Below are 19279 nucleotides of genomic sequence, written 5' to 3'. Positions count from 1 at the left end.
GCGTTTTTGTTGCAGTCGTTTTGAAGCCGCTACATTCTGTGCTTTTGTCACCTGCTGTTTATTCCCCCTCGTTTTTCTCCTGCTTTGGTGAATCACAACGAAATAGGCGCTCATTTCGCCGTTTGAAAAAAACAAACAAAATAAACATGCTGTTATGGGCTTTGAGATTGCGCAATTACAAGACTCTCCATCTTCTCTTCCTTCCCGCCAGGGCTGTAATGGGCTTGGACAGAGAGTCGGACGCGGTCCACATCGAGACGCGGGTCGCCAAAGGCCGTGAGTGCCCCCCCCCCCCCCCGCCACCCCTTTGCCTTTTATTCAAAGAGCGAGGGCGCGAGCCGCTCCTCCACAGCGCTCTCCCTGAAGTGCAGTAAAGCAGAATAGGCCCAGCTGACAAAAAAAACTGCGAGGGGAGTGAGAGGGGGTGAGAGAGTTTTAGGGCGTTGATGAATCTTTCTTCTACTTAACGCGCCCCCCCGCGTGTCGCCCTTTCAAAGCCGCGTGGCGCTCTAATGCACAGTCGGTGCAATCGCGAGCTTTGTGTTCGTTAGCGGGCGGGCGATGCTCACAAGCCACATGTGGCTTTAATGTTTGTTGTGTGAGACGTCGCGACGTTGTTCACGGTGCTGAGCTTTTAATTAGCGTCCAGCGCTGAACCCAAACAGCAATCTCGACAGTATTCTCAGCGTTTTACTTCTGTCTCGTGCACAGAGTCGCAAGCTAACAGCCGATCAGATTGATCACTCGTCACCGTCGGCCGACGCCATTTTGCATACCGCCAAGAAATGGTTCATTCATTCAAATCGTACTTTTGAATTCATTATCTGCACGACAGAATGACATTTTTTCAAAATCTTAACCGAGGCGTTGGAGCCGGCGAGCCGAGCCCACCTTGGGCGCTCTCGTAGCTCCGCCCCAGCCTCCCTTCCCTCCCCCCCTCCACGCTGGTCACGCAATTACTTTCCCGGAAGACAAAAAAAAAAAAAATTGCAAATGCTATTTATCACTGCCCAAAGGTGTGTACAACTGCATTTTTAAAGATGCGATGAGCTACAAGCGCATTTTCCTTGGCGTCTCCAGTGCATACAAGCGCAACTTTGGGCTAAACGTTGGTAATTTACTCCGGATTGATTTCCTTTGCCGTCCCCTTCCCAGGTGCTCAGTACGTGAAGTGCAGAGCCCAGCGCTGCACGGAGGCCAACAGGCAGTACCTCTTCCCGGGACACGTGGACACCAATTCGCTGGTCGTGCAGGATGAATACATTTTCACTCAGGTCTGCGTGGCGATAAATTACTTTGTCCTTTTTATTGCACTCCGAGGTCATCTTTGCTCCCTCAATCCTCCACCCCACCATCATCCCCTCCCTTCTTGTTTTTCTGTTCGCTCTACATCCAATTCTTGCTTTTCCATCAAATCCTCATAATGGCTTCCTGAAACACACCTGTTCCCCGATGTGCGTTTTGATTATTTTTCAACACATCATCAAAGCAGAGAGCGTGTTTCCACACACACACACACACACACACACACACACACACACACACACACACACACTCAAAAGTATTTGCGACCGGAGAAAGAAGGTGGAAAATGAGCTGTGAATAAAATGCACCATTCACTTAACGTTTGACTCCAATTAGACGGCAGCCGTCAGGGCCGTTATTTGAATTAAATTTTCCAAATGACCTCCGCTCTCATTGATTTCCACCCACTGCTGAAGCGCTCTCTTGTTTGTAGCCTTGATGCATTCAGTCACGCATGTTGTGCTGAAGTGATGTCCCAGCACAATAAGAATCCAGTTTTTGCATCTTTTAGGGACACCCCCCACCCCCTCCCGCCCCCGCCCTCATTAAGCCTTTTTTCAAGACCTTGTAAAGTGAATTTTGAGATTTTTCCATCAGTATTTAATTCAAGTTTAAAAACAATGGCTTAAATAAAGTGTGAAAATATGAAGAAATGTTTGTAAGACTGATTGGTGGGGCGTTGTCTGGCTAAAACAGCGCCGTGTGACACACACCAATTTTTGGGAGGGATCGAAATGTGTCTTTAAAGACAATATTTTTAACATCTTTTCTGATTTGCCCAACCAGCACACCATAAACTTTGTGTAGTTCTCCTCGAAACCAGATGGCTGCCGCAGTACCCAAGATTGACCTGTGAGAGGCAGCACGGTGCCAGAGGGCATCAAAATTGCTGTGTTTTGTGCCCTGCTTTTCTAATGAAGTGCTGCCTCCACGAGTGAAAATACAATTTTAGTTAAGACACTAAGGCACTTTTTTCATTTCTAGAAAAACGGCCTAAATTCCTTTGTATCATTGCGCTCTTTCTTTTTTTTTTCCGTGTCGACCATTTGTTGACTTTGTTTTTCATTTTTTTAACGTTGCATTCGAGTCTCACGTTGTCGTGCTCCATTGTTTCAATTAATTGGTTAAGTGGTGTATTTAGCGAGTCTGCTTTGGGGTCCAAGATTCACTGTTTACATACCATTACGAGATGTTTATTTTGTAAATAATTTAATATACTGTACTGTAATTGTATCATATTGTATTGTAATTATTTTTTATCGCGCCACTGATGTAATCTTCTAATTTAAGACGATGTGGCAGCGACAACGCCTGTACCGACAGTGACCCAGTTTCACTTCATTCGCAGACTCGATTGGCACGTCTGCATCCATAAGACTGAAAATAAAGAAATAAATACCTATACGCCGGCCAGTTTCAGAAACGCTCATTCAATAAAATTGCATTTAGCCGAGATGAGATTGCAAACACGACGCCGCATGTGGCGGGCACCCGCCGACGACTTTCCGGTGACTTTCATTGCCGGGGGGGCTGTGGGGGAGGGGGTGGGGGTCAGTTGGATTTAACTTGACAAAGAGTAATGAGGTTATCGATTGGGGCTACAACGAAATAAGCAGTCTTCAACACCTGCACACTCCCGCGGGAAGAGAAGGACCGGTCGACTGCAACATCCTCAAAAATGGGGCCTTCGAAAAAGGCAACTCATTGATTTTCGATAGATTATTCCATTAGAGCCCTAATGTAGTGTGTAGGGGGGACAAACACCATCCTTCTAGTTGATTGGAAAATAAGCAAGCGGGTTGGCGTTGGCCGGTGCCTCTAAGTGGATGGGAAAGTGCGAGTGCATTAAGGTCCTCCAGACACGCCGTTGATAAAGTCAACATCATTTCCAACGCCTCTTATCTCTGTACTAATTGAGATAATGATGAGCGTTTTTGTTGCGCTTGCGTTTCGGGCATGCTCTCCACACGGCGCGGAGTGTTTTGGAGAGGCGGTCATGAATTGAGAAATAAATACAGTACACCTCCTCCAGGAGACGGCTTCCATTCGGCGTCCTTGTTTTGCGGCGTCTCGGGTGCCTGAAGGAAAAAACAAAAAAGCCTGACGTCCCATTTCAGCTTTTTTTTTTTTTTTTTTTTCAAACAGCCTCCATAGAAATAAATACAAAGTCGTGTTCATGTTATGTCAGGTTACCCAGCGAAGACATGAATAGCGCTGCTGTCAAAAGTTTAGCGACGCGACGGTTGCCCCAGTTGTTATTGACACGTTGAAAGCATCGGCGTCGTATTTAGCCGTTGGAGCGAGTGCTCCCTCTCCTTCCGCCACTCTAACTGTCAAAACTGCAAGTCTCTCCCTGGCTCAAAGGCACATTTTCTGAACCCTCGTTGCGCTCTATCCACGGGGTTTGTCACTTTCCTCGAGGAAAGCCACGGAGGCGTCCTCACGTTGCACTCTCGCCTTTGTTATGCACTCTACGGCTTCCTGTGGGGGAAATATTATTCCTCCCACAGGGCTATCCTACACTCTGAGGTTCAATAGACAAGAAAAAAATTGCTTAAACACAATTAAAGATTTAGGGCGGCCTGGTAGTCCAGTGGTTAGCACGTCGGCTTCACAGTGCGGGGGTACCGGGTTCGATTCCGGCTCCGGCCTCCCTGTGTGGAGTTTGCATGTTCTCCCCGGGCTTGCGTGGGTTTTCTCCGGGTGCTCCGGTTTCCTCCCACATTCCAAAAACATGCATGTCAGGCTGATTGGACGCTCTAAATTGTCCCTAGGTGTGAGTGTGGATGGTTGTTCGTCTCTGTGTGCCCTGCGATTGGCTGGCAACTGATTCAGGGTGTCCCCCGCCTACTGCCCGGGGATGGCTGGGATAGGCTCCAGCACCCCCCGCGACCCTAGTGAGGATCAAGCGGTTCGGAATTAAAGATTTAATATGTTTTTTTTGCCCCCCCCCCACCCCCAAAATAAGACCCTTTGAATTGAAAATAAATGACTTATAAAAAACACAGAGAACAATGTTCATAACAATCCTGCCAAATTAAAAAGAAAAAAAAATAGCTCGTAAATAAAATGAATTTTCAAAATCGCAAAAAATAAAGAATCAAGTCCACTCAATGAGCTGAAACCATGCCCCCAATCAACTGTCAAACTTCAAAAATGGGGAAAATGGTTGTTACCTCGTGGAGCATCTTCCTTACGCCAACACATAACAACATGTTTGGGCCTCGAAATTATATCCACTTAAAGCCCCCAGTTCCTGGAAAATATCACATCATCATTGCCGGGCTATTCCGAGCGATGACAACTAGGCACTCTGAAGCGAATCCGGCATCCTGCAGCCTTTGTCTAAATAATAGCTATCAAGTCAGACTTTTAAAAAAAAAAGAGAGAGAGAGAAAAATTCTGGTTTTCTCCACTCTTCCACCTTTCTCTGCATGTCAGGTGTGCACTCGCGAACTACGACGGGGCCCTCTAAATCTGCCACGCCAGCCGACTATCCCAAGGCGAGATGTATTTTCGCCGGGGTAGGCAGAGCAGCCTGCAATGGTGTCGGATAATCACTTATGCATCCGGAAGGCGCGACTCGTGCTGTGGCCATATTTTAGCCACGCCCAAAACCCCATTTTTGTATCACCATTTCCCAAGAGGCTATTGGATCTTTTTTCACTCTCAACTCCTACGCCACATTTTGTGACACTACCCAAGGTCCTTTTTGAATTGCCAAACAATGTTCAAATTTGCAGCACAAGAGCTTCCACTCATGCGGGAACGGGTGAGTTTTGATTTCATGGTGTGATGAACTCATTTTTTTGCTTTTCATGACCAAGGTAACCAAGTCGGGGCGAGCCAGCTACTTTGTGTCCTACATGAGAGAAGCGTTCAAGCGCATGCAGTTACCCAAGTATTGTCTGCCCAAGGTAAGTGTCAACAAGCATTTTTTGTATATTATATATTCTGGGCATCTGCTCAAATCATCTTTCAGGTTCAATGTCCACCTAATTCGTCTAAAATTAATTTGAGGCTAGAGCGAAAAAAAACAACTACCCTATAAGCATAGGTCAAATGAAGATATTTGTACATATATATATAACTTGTACAACGACATCAAAAATGTTTCTTTTCCATTAGTGCTACGTGCACAGAAGGATGAATATATTTTGTTTTATTTATTTGTATTGAATGTGCCATTATGAGAATGTGATTTCAAGTTGCATTTTGCGCTGACAATATTCAAAAAGCACAAACTGTTACCTTCAAGGTGCTACGTTCGAGCTTTTAAGGGACGTTTTGTCAGCTCAAGCTCTTTCGCTGTCTTTAAAGCAGATTTCTATGACATACCAAAACAATAGAAATGTTTAAATATCTTAAAGTAAACAGACTTGCGAGTTCCTATATGGGAAAGAAATAACGTAAAATACGCACTTGTGTGCACAAGAGTGCAACCTCCGTTACGATGAGATGCCACAGATGAGGGCTTTGGAAACCCCCCCCCCAAAAAACAACAAAAATAGCACATTTGAACAACTAGCACCTAATTAAAAAACAGCCAGTAGACACGACAATTTTGAGGGTCTGTGCTTTCCACGATGCTAAGCTAATGTCTCCGCTTTTTATTTCCTTTGATGGGATGCCCAACACGGCCACTACAGAGTCACATTTTGTTTTTTCGTTTTTTTAGCCTGCTCTAGTCTATTACAAGACAGATACATGTGGCCACTCTGTCTGTTGAGGGCGGCCAATTCTGAAAATAACAAACTTTTGAAAGGTAGCTTACAAAAGGAGCATTTCGAGTGAAATGGACTCTGTTGGCGGGTGCGGGATCTCTCGGTTGTGCGTCCGCTGACTGACTGTTCCACTGTATTTTCATTTTGTAATCAGTCTCCATGACAACATTGATTCCCCTTCCCTAGTTCAAATGTATCAATTCGCACTTTGGGATATGATTGTGCTAATGCAGCTAATGCTAAGGTGTGGATGTGTGTGCCGTCACCCTGTGGCCTCGTCGTGCAGGACATGCATATCATCAGCACAGATGAGAAGCAGGTGTTTGCCGCCGTCCAGGAATGGAACCAGAACCACACCTACAGCCTGTACATCTCCGACTCGCCCGGCGTCTACTTCACTCTCTCGCTGGAAAACCTCAGGACCACCAGGGGACCCACTGGTAACCTGCTGGTCGACTTCTACACGGTAGTGACTTTGCCTGCTTATTTTTTCCCTATCCCGGAATACGAGAACCGCTACTTTCATTTTAATATCATTATTTTACACTGGCGTGACATGCAGTTGGGATTTAATGTTTTTAACGTACTTAATCCACTTTTTAATACAAAAACTACGACGCCACGCTCAGACATTGTGATATCGGTACTTACGCACTACTCGTTTGTCATCGATTTCCTGCCGGCACAATTGCGGGAATAAATGCGGCTGTCTCAAAAAAAAAAAAAAAAAAAAAAAAAAGATGAAGAGTGGTGTGTTGTTACTTTACACCAGTCGATAAAGTTGGCAAAACACCCTGCTAGAAAAATGGCAACTTGTCAAAGACAAGACAATGCTTTTGTTGTTTGCTTTGTTGTTTGCTCCTTAAGTCATTCACTCCCAAAGACAGATTTCAATGTCTTTTCAGACTCCACACATTCAATCCCAAGTACGTCTTTATATATTCTTTTTCCAATTCTTTTCAAGACTGGGTCTGAAAATGGCTGGTCCTAAAATCATAAGTCATACGCAGCACTTCAAGTGAAGAGACTAATGGTACGCAGTTGTTGAGGACTCAGAACACAACATAATAGGACGTTCCTCGTGTCATGATTCGTGTTTATTTTTATGTTTTGAAAATACCGCAGTTTTCATGCGGGTCATATCATATTATTTTGTTGTATTTATCCGTCACACCTTAAAGGCCGGTCCCTGAAACTATTGTCTGACGTTAAACCGATCTGTGGCACAAAAAAGGTTGGGGACTGCTCACGTAAAGGATAGCAGCTCTGATACACAAGTTTCAAACTCAAGGCCCGGGGGCCAGATCTGGCCCGCCACATCATTTGTTGTGGCCCGCAAAAGCAAATCAAGCATGTCAACTTCCATGATGCTTGCTAAAATCTTGACCAACATTTTAAATTCTCTGATGTAATAAATAAGAGACATATTGCCAGCATTTTCTTGTTACCAAACCTCTCATTACAGTAATTTAAGCAATAGTTGAATAATCCGTTACTATTGACTTTTTTTATATGGGTTCAGTCATAACGGCCCTCCAAGGGAAACCGTAACTAACATGTGGCCCACCACAAAAACAAGTTTGACACCCCGGCTCTAATATGTAAACCCTAAATTTAAAAAAAAAAAAAATTGCTCAATTCACTCACATGATGGATGTCTTCTTTTGCATTGGAACATGTGATTTTAAAAATGCATCTTGAAATGCGAGAGCATGACGTTGTGTGGCTGGCCAGGTGGAGGGCATCAACGGCATGTATCTGGCCAACAAGCTGGTGGACCACCGCGTCAAGACCTTCATCACCTTCAACAAAGGACAAACGTGGGCCCTGCTGCCAGCGCCCGCCGCCGACGCGGCCGGGAGCAACATCCACTGCGTTCGGGTGAGCCGACGGACGGACACTCCCGTCCACGGCGGGCGGCGGCTCGCGATGCGTATTCATGCGCCGCACGTTTCGACCTCATCGGCCTCGCTTTGGAATGCTCTTTGATTTACGGCCCAAATTTGCACGAAGGCCGGCCGCGGGCACTTTGCCTTCGCCGTTGCCAGCCTCCCTACATGACAAACGGGGAGTCTCGGGCACTGGAATAGTTTTATTATCCGTGTAAGTCACGCCGTGTCATTAGGTGTAGTTTCAGTGGGGGGCAGACTTTCCATTAACCTGCGTGACTTCAATTCACCAAATGTAGCCGAGCCGGGCTAATGAATGTTAGATTACACTGAATTATATTACGTAGATGTGTTGTCAGTGAGTCAGCAGGTGAGATTTGCAACTTATTTCCTCACTATATGTCAGACTCCGGTTATTAAAATCGGATTGCCTTTCCTTTCCCATGCGGTGTTCAACAGTTCGGTCATGGGCTATGGTGGATCTGAAAAAAAAAGGCTGGCTTGTTTTCATACCCCACCAGTAGATTGGATTGAAGGATGCTCTCAATAAACACGTGGGTCAAAAAGGGACAGACTCAACTTTTTGGGTTATTTATGGAAATGGAAATATTGATGCGGCCAGGTGGTCGAGCGGCTCGCGCATCGACCTCACAGTGCAGAGGTACCGGGTTCGATCCCATCTCCGGCCTTCCTGTGTGGAGTGTGTATGTTCTCCTCGTGCCTGCGTGGGTTTTCTCCGGGTACTCTGGTGTCCTCCCACATTCCAAAAACATGAATGTCAGGAAGGCTGATCGAACAAAAAATTGTCCCTGGGTATGAGTGTGGATGGTTGTTCTGGTGTGTTCTCCCCGTGCCTGCGTGGCTTTTCTACGGGTACTCCGGTTTCCTCCCACATTCCAAAAATATGAATGTCAGGTTGATTGGGCAAATTGTTCCAAAGTGTGATTGTGAGCGCGAATGGTTGTTTGTCTATGTGTGCCCTTCGATTGACTGGCAGCCAGTTTAGGGTGTTCCCCGAGTACTGCCCGAAGACAGCTTGGATAGGCTCCAGCACGACCGCAACCCCTTTGAGGATAAGCCGATTTTCTGACAGGGGACGGACAAAGAGAAAAGCAAGATAACAACAATGTAACAGTGACAACAATATTACAAAGGAGTTGGATTTTATCTCTAGTAAACCCTCTGTGACCTACCGTATTTTCATGACCGTTCGGGGCACCGCATTGTTGGGCGCAGTCTCAGTAACGGGTACTATTTCTGTGTTTGACACATACACAAAACACACTGTATTATTGGGCGCAGCCAGGCATGGTAAAACATACGCCAGCTTAAACATACGGCATGCATGCACGCACGCACGCTAAAAACACGTTTTTAAAAAGGCAACGGAAGCAAAACTGAGTTCGGTTGTACTTTATTTAGCCATTTTACAATGTACTCACGTTTTTCACTTCACCTCTTACACGCTCACCCTTCACTCTTTGGCGACTGCTACCTTCTAGGGGCGTGCCTTGAGCGTCCTCTTACACGCCCACCCTTCACTCATTGGCGACTGGTACCTGCTAGGGGCGTGCCTTCAGCGTCCTCTTACAAGCCCCCCTTCACTCATTGGCGGACTTCCGCAAGCCTGTCGTCACTCACTCCGCCTTTTCTCTATATAAACAGCGTGTCGGCCAGAAGCGCTCTCAGTCATGCTTTGGAACTCGGCTCATACACCAGATACTCCGCATTATAAGGCGCCCTATCGTCGTGAAAATACGGTAATTGTATGCCACCTCGAGAACCCAACAAATCAATATTTTGTGTGTGCGCACAGAACACGGAAAAAAGGTTCTTTCTTTTTCAATTGACCTTTTTGCTCAGCGTCATTAGCTTAGTTAGCGCCATAGCCCATTAGTCGCATAATGTTAGCATTTTGTATGCTAACATTGTGCAATTATTTCACCGCTAATGATGCTAAATTGCATCCTGTAGCACACGTGAAGCTGGGCGACTGCGCTTGTATGTTACTAAACAATTCAACAGATCCAGCGGCTGACTGATCCAGTTCCTTTATCTGGATAACGTACCATATTTTCATTTATTTTCCTAAAAAAGAAAAAAAAAAGGTCAAAAATATATTAACATTTTTCAAAATTCTAAATGTATCATCAATGCCAGAGCAATGTTTGCCCTCTGTACTTCATTGTGATCTCCTTTGGCCTGAAAGAGCAGTCAAAAGGTTGTAAAACAACTTTAAAAATGACTTTGCTTCTGTACAATAATTATGTTAACACAAAAAAAAATGGAAAAAGCAATCTGCATTACAAAGGAGTTTTCCGTGTCAGAAAGATATGTTTCACCCACCACAAAAAAAAAATCTGAGCTATAGCGGTGCCGCGGTTGGTTACATATGTTGCGCGCATCATCCGCTACGTGCCATACTGCATCTTGCCTTGGGCTTTATTTCACATTCGTACTGACCTCTGACCCCTCCCTCCCTCCCTCGCTCCCTTGCACCGCCTACCTCAACCTCGGTGGTCTTATTGGTGTTCTCCAATGTGCTGCATAAGGAGTGGAAATGATTTTCCATTACCTCGCGTCTCATCCTGGGAGACTTTAATTACACGCTTGTTTGCGTAAGAAAAAAAGAAAGAAAAATTAAATACCTTCTATTTCCTCTTTTTTTCTGGGAAACAACAAATGTGTCATTTGTTTCTTCCTTGGAAAATGGGAGCACTTTTCTCGTGATGAAGGCACGGCCGCTTCTGATTGATTCCGGAATAAATGACACATGATTACATCTGTATGTGATGTAATGCTATTTTTTAAATGTATTCCTTTTGTCGACAGCCTTTCTGTTCGCTGCATCTTCACCTCGAGATGTCTGAGAATCCCTACACGTCCGGACCCATCACCAGCAAAAAGTCCGTCCCAGGCATCATCGTTGCGACAGGTGTGCTATTTTGTCATTGTCATTAATTGATTTGGAACATATTATGATGATGTATAACATCCAATTTTTGTTGCTATTTGCGAATATCTGTGTATAATTGGGGTCCATTGGAAATGAATTGAGGAAAAAGACACCTTTTTTAACCCCAAAAATATTCATAAACCGCCAAGAAACATGAAAAAAAAACAAAAACAGCGCCCCCCCAAAAAATTAAGAAATTTTGGGAAAATGAATCCATAAATTTGCATCGGGTTCACCGTATTATCCATGTGCTGTCAAAAATCAATAACCTGTGAGTATTTTATTTAACCTCGTCTCCCCACTTTCCCAATAAAATCATAAAACTGTCAAAGATCGAAGGGTCAAATGATTTATAGCTGCAATGAATTCATTATTTTAAAAAAAACAAAAAAAAACACAGCTGACAAATAAAATGGACACCGAGATGGCATTTTTAAATTCCTCAGTCTTGAAATAGAACAGGGAGATTCCTTGCGTTCCTGCGAATTGTAGCTCTGGATGACATTTGACATCAATTGAACTGATCTTTGATCTTTGCAAATGATACTCTTCAGCCTTGGACAAACGTGTGATTGATGCTACGCCGCTACCCACCCACTTTTTAAAAAAAAAAGAAAAAAGCATGTGTGACAAATAAAACAAACATCCGGAAGATACAAAAATGTTTAACATTTACACCATAATGAGTCGCTCAAATAATATAATGTTCATCTGATTTAGAAAGTCAAAGACATGTCAATCTGTGAACAATCAAAAGTAGATTTGCGTTCACTTTCTGTCCTGGGCGCAGGTGGCTCCTTGGGGGAGGTTCGGTTTTAACTCACCCCAAGCACTTGGGGTTGCTTTTTTTTATTTTGAAAAGTGCTTTATAGAAGTAAGTCAAGTTTGACCGAAGTAGAATGGGCAAATTCTTGGTCTGGAATCTGCCCTCTGAGGTCGACGTGCTAACCACTCGACCACCGGGCTGCCCGATGACTCAATATCGTCATGCAAAACTTAACAGCAGAGATGGAAACTTCCTGGTTATATTCCCACAGCTTGACCATGTCCTCCTTTCCGTGCTATTTTTAAAAATGCAAATTTTGCTCGCGTTAAGCGCACACGTGCACATTTGCACTACGCAGCCCACTGGAGGCCAAGGTGCACACAACAGAAGCAGCGCGTATACTGTACCTCCAGGACAAGTGGAATAAGATTATTGAATGTGTATGAGAAGAAACGACAACTCAACTCAACTTTATTTATCTATAGGGCACTTAAAAAAAAAAGCACAGCTGGAACACAAAATAATCACGATCCAACATAAAACACAATAAATAGTAATGACGATGATAATTCTAAATACTTGGTGTTATTTTGCGATGCGTTTTCACTTAAGTTTTATATACAATGCGTTTTATTTGAGTCTGAATGAATACATTTTTTTTTTCAATTTTCCTCCATTTAAAACTGTAAATGTTCAAACTGTGCAGAATATGACAATGGCTTCCAATATTGGTCAATATACTTTACACACCGCCTCCTTTTGCCTTCAAGCTTAACAGTTGACATGAAGTTGCATTAATGGGTCTTCTGTTGGCGAATGACGAAGATTCACCAAATAATTCCACATTTTATCAGTTGATGCTGCATTTAGTATCTTGTGTCTTCTTCCTGTGTAAAATTACCATTCTCCCCCCCCCCCCCCCCACCCCTTTCAACTAGGCAATATTGGAACGGAATTGTCCTCCACCAACCATGGCATGTTCATAACGTCCGATGCAGGAAATAGCTGGCGTCAGGTGGGCGTGCGCACCCGAATGAGCGTCGCGTTGAAAGAATAAATGTGTTGTCGTGTCGCACGACGGTTGCTTTCCCTTCTTCGTGTGTAGATATTTGATGAAGAGCACAACGTTTGGTTCCTGGACAACGGAGGGGCTTTGCTGGCGGTGCTGCGCGCGCCCACGCCGATTCGACACTTGTGGTGCGTACAGCGATAACGCCGCAGTACGATCGAAATGCCGGCATTGACATTCTGTTTTATTTGTCCTGCACATCATTCCAAATCCACCAAAATAATTTTTTTTGGGCCTGCCCATGTTGTAGAATCGACCGGTATAAGTCCCAGTGTAAGCGCAAACCAAGACATGAGTGCCATCTAGTGGCGAATGGTGATATTGGAACTTAAAAAAAATTTTTTTCCTCATTTACCGCCAGTTTTTCACGGAAAATGTTTAATGATAATCAACATTTTTGGGATTTGTTAAAAAAATAAATATATAAAAATAAAAACGTCCAGCGACACGGTTGCGTGTCAAACTGATCTCGCACTTCACACGTCGTTCTAGTTGCATACAGATATCAACTGTGCACTTTTGCCTCACTATTGTGCAGTTCTCCAACTAAAATAGCAAAGCTGTTCGACCAGTGCCAAAACTCGTCGGACAGTTGTTCTACCAGCGCGGTTCAGGCGCTCTATTTGTGTGCCTCATTGTCTTAGGAACGACAACAAATCATGTTCTAGTGCACAGACCTGAAGCCGGATATTGAGAATATCGAATAAATGCTTTCCAGTTGGCTGCTCCTTAATGCTCCTCATTTCCAGCAGCGACGAGTCGGCTGCAGGCAGCCGCCCGCGCTGGCATAAGCGACGCCCGGAGTGCTTTTATGGAAATCTGACGTACAGCAAGGTGGAAACGAAACAGCTGAGAACGACCTCCTCAGTCGCTCACGTCGCAGCTACTTTGTAAGGCCGTTTTGCTTTGGCGTCCTCGCGCTCGCCAGCCACCCCGCCGCCCCCCTCGTCCACCCCTCCCCCTCGTCAAAAGTGATAAAGCTGCTCAAGAGGTGATTTCCACAGCGGAACCAAATCTATTTCCAGTGCTCTAACCCGAGTCATCTCGTTCTTTGCGGGCGTTTTATTACTTCTATGCGGGAGTCACATTTATCTTTTCGTTTTTTGGCTGTCCCGAAACGTTCTCACCTTGGGTAGCATCCGTAGTGCTTCATTTGTGCTATACAAAACAAACACACAAAAATAAAATAAAAAGGGGCTGATCATATTTCACGTCGCGCTCTTTTCTCTTGTTGTTTGATGATCTACTCGTAAACGTGTCACTCCGTTGTGATCGTGAAGGATCAGCCTGGATGAAGGCAAGAAGTGGGACCGTCACACGTTCTCCCTGGCGCCTTTCTACGTGGACGGAGTCCTGATGGAGTCGGAATCGGACAATCACATTATCACGTGAGCAGCGGGAAGTTTTGTCAGATGGGGAATTAAGAATCAGAAGGCAAGACATGGCCTTCACGCCAACCTCAATTTATCTATTGCGGGTTCGAGCTTACTTGTTTTCACCGATGAATGTTTGAGCGCTTCTAATTCTTACTACCAAAACAGGATTACTCAACCTAACTATTTTCACTCTTTATGGACTAAAATTAAAAAAAAAAAAATAAGCATTTAGGCAACATAATGAGCGTGGCTCCCACACAGCGAGTTGAGAAGCGTTTTACAACACTTCTTGGACAATTAAGCATTCGAGAGCGTTCATAGATTTGTTCCTCAACCACTTTTAAATCTTTCGAAATCATGAGTAATGATTAAGAAATAACAGACAATTAATTAAATGTGTGTGAAAGACCAATAAAGTGACAATATATGAAGCTGAACATATTTGAACATTTCGGAATTCTGCCCGACGGCGGGGCGGCCCGGTAGTCCAGTGGTTAGCACGTCGGCTTCACAGTGCAGAGGTACCGGGTTCAATTCCAGCTCCGGCCTCCCTGTGTGGAGTTTGCATGTTCTCCCCGGGCCTGCGTGGGTTTTCTCCGGGTGCTCCGGTTTCCTCCCACATTCCAAAAACATGCATGGCAGGCTGATTGGACGCTCTAAATTGTCCCTAGGTGTGAGTGTGGGCGTGAATGGTTGTTCGTCTCTGTGTGCCCTGCGATTGGCTGGCAACCGGTTCAGGGTGTCCCCGCCTACTGCCCGAAGACGGCTGGGATAGGCTCCAGCACCCCCCGTGACCCTAGTGAGGATCAAGCGGTTCGGAAAATGGATGGATGGATGGATGCCCAACAGCGATGATTTGCAACATGTACAGTATGTCGGCGCAAATAAGATAAAGTAACAAAAAAAAAAAATTCGACATATTTAATAGTGAGTTGAAGCATAATGCACTGTTTTACTTTCTCGTATTTTTAAAATTTCATCCGGAGCAGTAACTTCGATGTACGAATAGGACGTGTGCAACAGCCCGTCTATTGTATTACCAAAAGAGACTGTTTTATGACCTCCTTTTATTTCAGATTTAAAACAGAGTCATGATTTGATTGAACGATTCATAAAAAAAAAATAAGTGCTTAGACGTAAACTTGTCTCCCAGGCTTATTGTCTGCCTGACTTCCTGTGTCAATCAGTGGGGCAGCCCCCTGAAGTCTGCCTAGCAACAAAGCGGCCATGAGAGCAGGAAAAGCAATCCGAGCGGTTCTGGTCATCTTTGCGTACAACGCGCACAAAACTCTTGAGACTCTTTTGGCACGCTTGACTCAAAGCATGCTCAAATGCATTTTGAACCATTTTCAAGCATTTCTTCACAAAAGGATTTATTTGATCTATTTTATTTATTTTTTGCGCATCATCCCTTAGTTTCTTTGGACACTTCAGCCATCGGTCCGAGTGGCAGCTGATGAAAATCGACTACAAGGGCCTGTTCAGTCAGAGATGCATGGACGGAGATTATCAGACGTGGACTCTGCACAACAAAGTAACGGGAAGACATCTACTTTCGATGTTTTTTGTTTGTTTTTTATAAAAGTTCAGTAGGAAAAGGTAATTCAGTGAAGAACGGCAAGATTGAGAGACAATACTTAAAAAAAAAATAAAAATACATGACCACTCCCACAGCGTCGCAGCAAATCCACCGGAATGCGCTCATCTGCAAAACGACCAACATTGGGTCTTACTCGCCCCCACGCCACGCAAGATTTACACTGACCCCTAAAATGCATTTTAAAATACACTTTTGAAAGTCTTCATTGGTTTTTCACCTTCACAGTTTCCAAATAAAATTGCAGTTGGAATATTTTCTGAATCCCCAATTTACCTGTAAACTCCCACCAACCCCCCCCCCCCCATTTTTTTCTATTGATGCCACAGAATGTTTTTCTGGTTTTTTTTTTTCTTATCTGTGTGCCACACCTTTTTTTTTTTTTTGCTGTGTTTGCGTTTTCATTCAAAGGGTGAGCTGTGCGTGATGGGCGAGAAGCAGATTTTCATGAAGCGCAGGCCCGGAAACCCCTGCATGCTGTCCCAGGACTATTCCAGGATCTATTCATCCGAGCCATGCCAATGCACCGCCTACGACTTTGAATGGTGACTACCGCTAAACACTTCCAAATTTTCCCCCAAAGTTAGCGCTAATTGCTCCGCTGACATGTTTGCAAAGAGACTCGGTTATCAAGTGGACATTTAATTAAAGACACGCGGAACCGTTTGCATGCATTAATACAGTATCGGGTTCCGAGAGTAGCAAATACGACTGCGTTCTTTGAATCTAATTATAGTGAGGACTTTTCATCGCTCCACTGCGATTTGCAAATAGCGTATCTGAATTCAATTAATAATGGATTGCTCAATTAATTTTAAATGTCTGTCAGATATTCTGTTTGATCACGCTTGTCTGACAATCTTGTCGCTATTTATGGCAGTAAAATATGCCGCCATGGAACAGTTATAAAAGCTTCCTCGTGAAGTTTGGATGATTTGGCAGCTTGGTGGATCTGAGCAAAGTCCCTGTGCTTTTTTTTTTTGGTTTGTTTGTTTTTGTGTGTGCGTGCAGCGACTACGGCTGGGAACGTCGCAGCGATGGGAAGTGCTCCCCTGCTTTTTGGTTCGATCCCAATGGGGTGGCCAAAAGTTGCAGCGCGGGCCAGAGTTTCCTCAACAGCACCGGGTAAGTCTATAACTTTGGTTGGAATACTTGGCAGTGGCAAAAACGTGTACCAAAAAAAAAGTGTTCCTGGTGAGTTACCAAATGTTAACTACCGTATTTTCACGACCATTCGACGCACCGTATGGTTGGGCGCAGTCTCATTAATGGGTGCTATTTCTGTATTTTACACATAGACAAAACGCACTGTATTATTGGGCGCAATTTTAAAGTGGTAAAACATACGCCAGCTTAAACATACGGCATGCATGCGCGCACGTTAAAAACACGTTAGCTTGAAGCATACAGTAGCATGCCAAGACATACAGATACAAGCTAAAAACACGTTTTTAAAAAGGCAACGGAACTAAAACTGAGTTCCGTTGTATTTTATTTAGCCATTGTACAATGTACTCACGTTTTTCGATCAATCATCACCCAGAAATCCAGCAAAGTCCTCATCCTCTGTATCAGAATTGAACAATTGTGCAAGTACCGGTAATCCATCAAAAACGCCGTGTTCCCTCTCGTTGTCAGTCACTCTCATTGCCATGTGGCTCCACAGAAATGATGCCGGCTTTGCCAAAAACTCGAACAACAGTGCAAGCAGACACGTTCGTCCAAGCAGCCACAATCCATTCGCAAACTGTGGCGTAACTCGCCCGGCGCTGCCTCTCACGCTTTGTAAAGTTGTGTTTGCCATCGATCATTCATTGTTCCCATGCCGCTCGCAACTTTACTTTGAACGCCCGGTTGATGCCGATGTCCAGCGGTTGGAGTTCTTTAGTCAAGCCTCCGGGAATAACGGCAAGCTCAGAGTTCATTTGCTTGACTTGGTTTTTCACCGCTGCTGTGAGATGGGCACGCATGCCAAAAGCATAACCGATGGCTTGAAGTTTGAACTGAGCTTCGTAGGCGTGTCTCTTTGTAGAATTTATTTTCGGGGGTTCTTAGAAACCAAAACCGAAGTTGTTTTGCAACAATGCACATAGCCACACTCTATACAGGTGTTGGTACCTGCTTGGGGCGTACCTTTAGCGTCCACTTACACGCCCGCCCTTCACCCATTGGCGGACTTCTTCCCCGCATGACTGTCCTCACTCACATCTGCCTTTTCTCTCTCTCGCTCTCCATATGTGTATATATATATACACGCCCACCCTTCACTGATTGGCCGACTTCTTTGCCGCATGCCTGTCCACAGTCACTTCCGCCTTTTCTCTATTTAAACAGCGTGTCGGCTGTCAGTCAGCTTTTGGAACTCAGCGCATAGACAAGACGCTCCGCATCATAAGGCGTCCTGTCCATTTTGGAGAAAATTTTAGACTTTTAATGGCGCCTTATAGTCGTGAAAATACGCTACTTGGTTATTTTATGTCGTTGTTTTAGTCGCTCATGTAGTTGTGCTACTAGCATGTCACATTTGGTCGACGAGTGTGCAACTGTTAAAAAAAAAAATGGTCATGGATTGGGCACAAGTTTATCATCTTTGCTTTCTTAGGTATCGCAAGGTTTTGTCCAATAATTGCAAAGAGGTCGGGACGAACGTGTACTCGCCCAGGCGCCAGGGGTGTCGCCCTAGACCGCCCCGAGGCCTCCGCTTGACCACCGGCGGCGGCGAGCTCAGTGCCCTCGTCGGAAGCAACGTGACGTTCGTGGTGCATCTGCAAGACGTAAGTCGCAGTTTGACACGGTTGAAAGCAGAGGATGTAACTTTGTTTTGCGAAAAAATAAAAAATAAATATAAAAAATTGCTGACTAAGCTCCTTTCACATCTATTCTATTACTCGGTATTTAATCTAACCTAGCAGCTAACTATCACCGTTTGTAAAAATATTACTAGATACTGTATATGTTTCCGTTGCAGAAAACAATCCTATAATAATTACTGGGTTTCAACAAAAAAATCTTTTAAAAGAAAATAATGCAAACGAACCTCAACCTCTTTCTGAGGCCTTAGCTGTCCGACAAGGTGCCTGACATAAAATACAAGAGGTACAAACGAAGCCATAAGAGAATTGAAAGTTTTGTATTGAAAGAGAATTCACACAATGGACAACAATCACCTCTTTCGAAGAATCCCACATTTTTCAAAATGCCAGAAATCTTGTCTCATGTTTGCCGTGTTTGTCAAGTGTGTTGACACGTTCTAATTGCCGTGCGCAAGCTAATTTGTATCTGTGATTAGCATCGCTAATTAGCCTTAGGCACACTGCGGCTTGGAACGAGGTGGTTTGAGTTAATCAGGTCAAGTCAGAGCCGCTCTTGAAAGCCAGCGTAACTTGCTTAGCTAGTGTAAAGTGACATCTCAACATACGCTCGAAGGTTGCTCGGCCGTTTATAGCTTCACGCGTGTTTGGACTGATGTCGAGTTGCTGTTATTTGATTCGCCATACGTGCCCACTTACAACTCTTAAATGTTCACATGAAGAAGATGAATGCTGTCACGTTTTCGCATTCCGGAATCCATCTCGTCTTCATCAAGAGATGGAAAAG

General features: G+C 44.5%; 1 protein-coding gene across 2 annotated transcripts in view; it reads left to right on the top strand.

Annotated features, from left to right (window-relative positions):
* sorcs3b (sortilin related VPS10 domain containing receptor 3b) overlaps positions 1 to 19279 on the top strand; it is a 59243-nt gene that overhangs the window by 27179 nt on the left and 12785 nt on the right. For both annotated transcript variants that reach the window (XM_086122346.1, XM_086122345.1), the window contains exons 6-18: positions 212 to 276; positions 1156 to 1274; positions 5133 to 5222; positions 6316 to 6495; positions 7764 to 7910; positions 10751 to 10853; positions 12579 to 12655; positions 12746 to 12837; positions 13990 to 14097; positions 15502 to 15619; positions 16094 to 16227; positions 16694 to 16807; positions 18285 to 18456. In XM_086122346.1, coding sequence (XP_085978472.1) covers positions 212 to 276; positions 1156 to 1274; positions 5133 to 5222; positions 6316 to 6495; positions 7764 to 7910; positions 10751 to 10853; positions 12579 to 12655; positions 12746 to 12837; positions 13990 to 14097; positions 15502 to 15619; positions 16094 to 16227; positions 16694 to 16807; positions 18285 to 18456 — 1519 coding nt within the window. The remainder of the gene's footprint in view (positions 1 to 211; positions 277 to 1155; positions 1275 to 5132; positions 5223 to 6315; positions 6496 to 7763; positions 7911 to 10750; positions 10854 to 12578; positions 12656 to 12745; positions 12838 to 13989; positions 14098 to 15501; positions 15620 to 16093; positions 16228 to 16693; positions 16808 to 18284; positions 18457 to 19279) is intronic.

Source organism: Hippocampus guttulatus, chromosome 10 (genome assembly GCF_054856545.1).
Source record: "Hippocampus guttulatus isolate MCC_2025c chromosome 10, RoL_Hgut_1.0, whole genome shotgun sequence".
Lineage (NCBI taxonomy): Eukaryota > Metazoa > Chordata > Actinopteri > Syngnathiformes > Syngnathidae > Hippocampus > Hippocampus guttulatus.
Note: the sequence above shows the minus strand (reverse complement) of the source record. Positions and strands in the feature narration are given on the sequence as shown.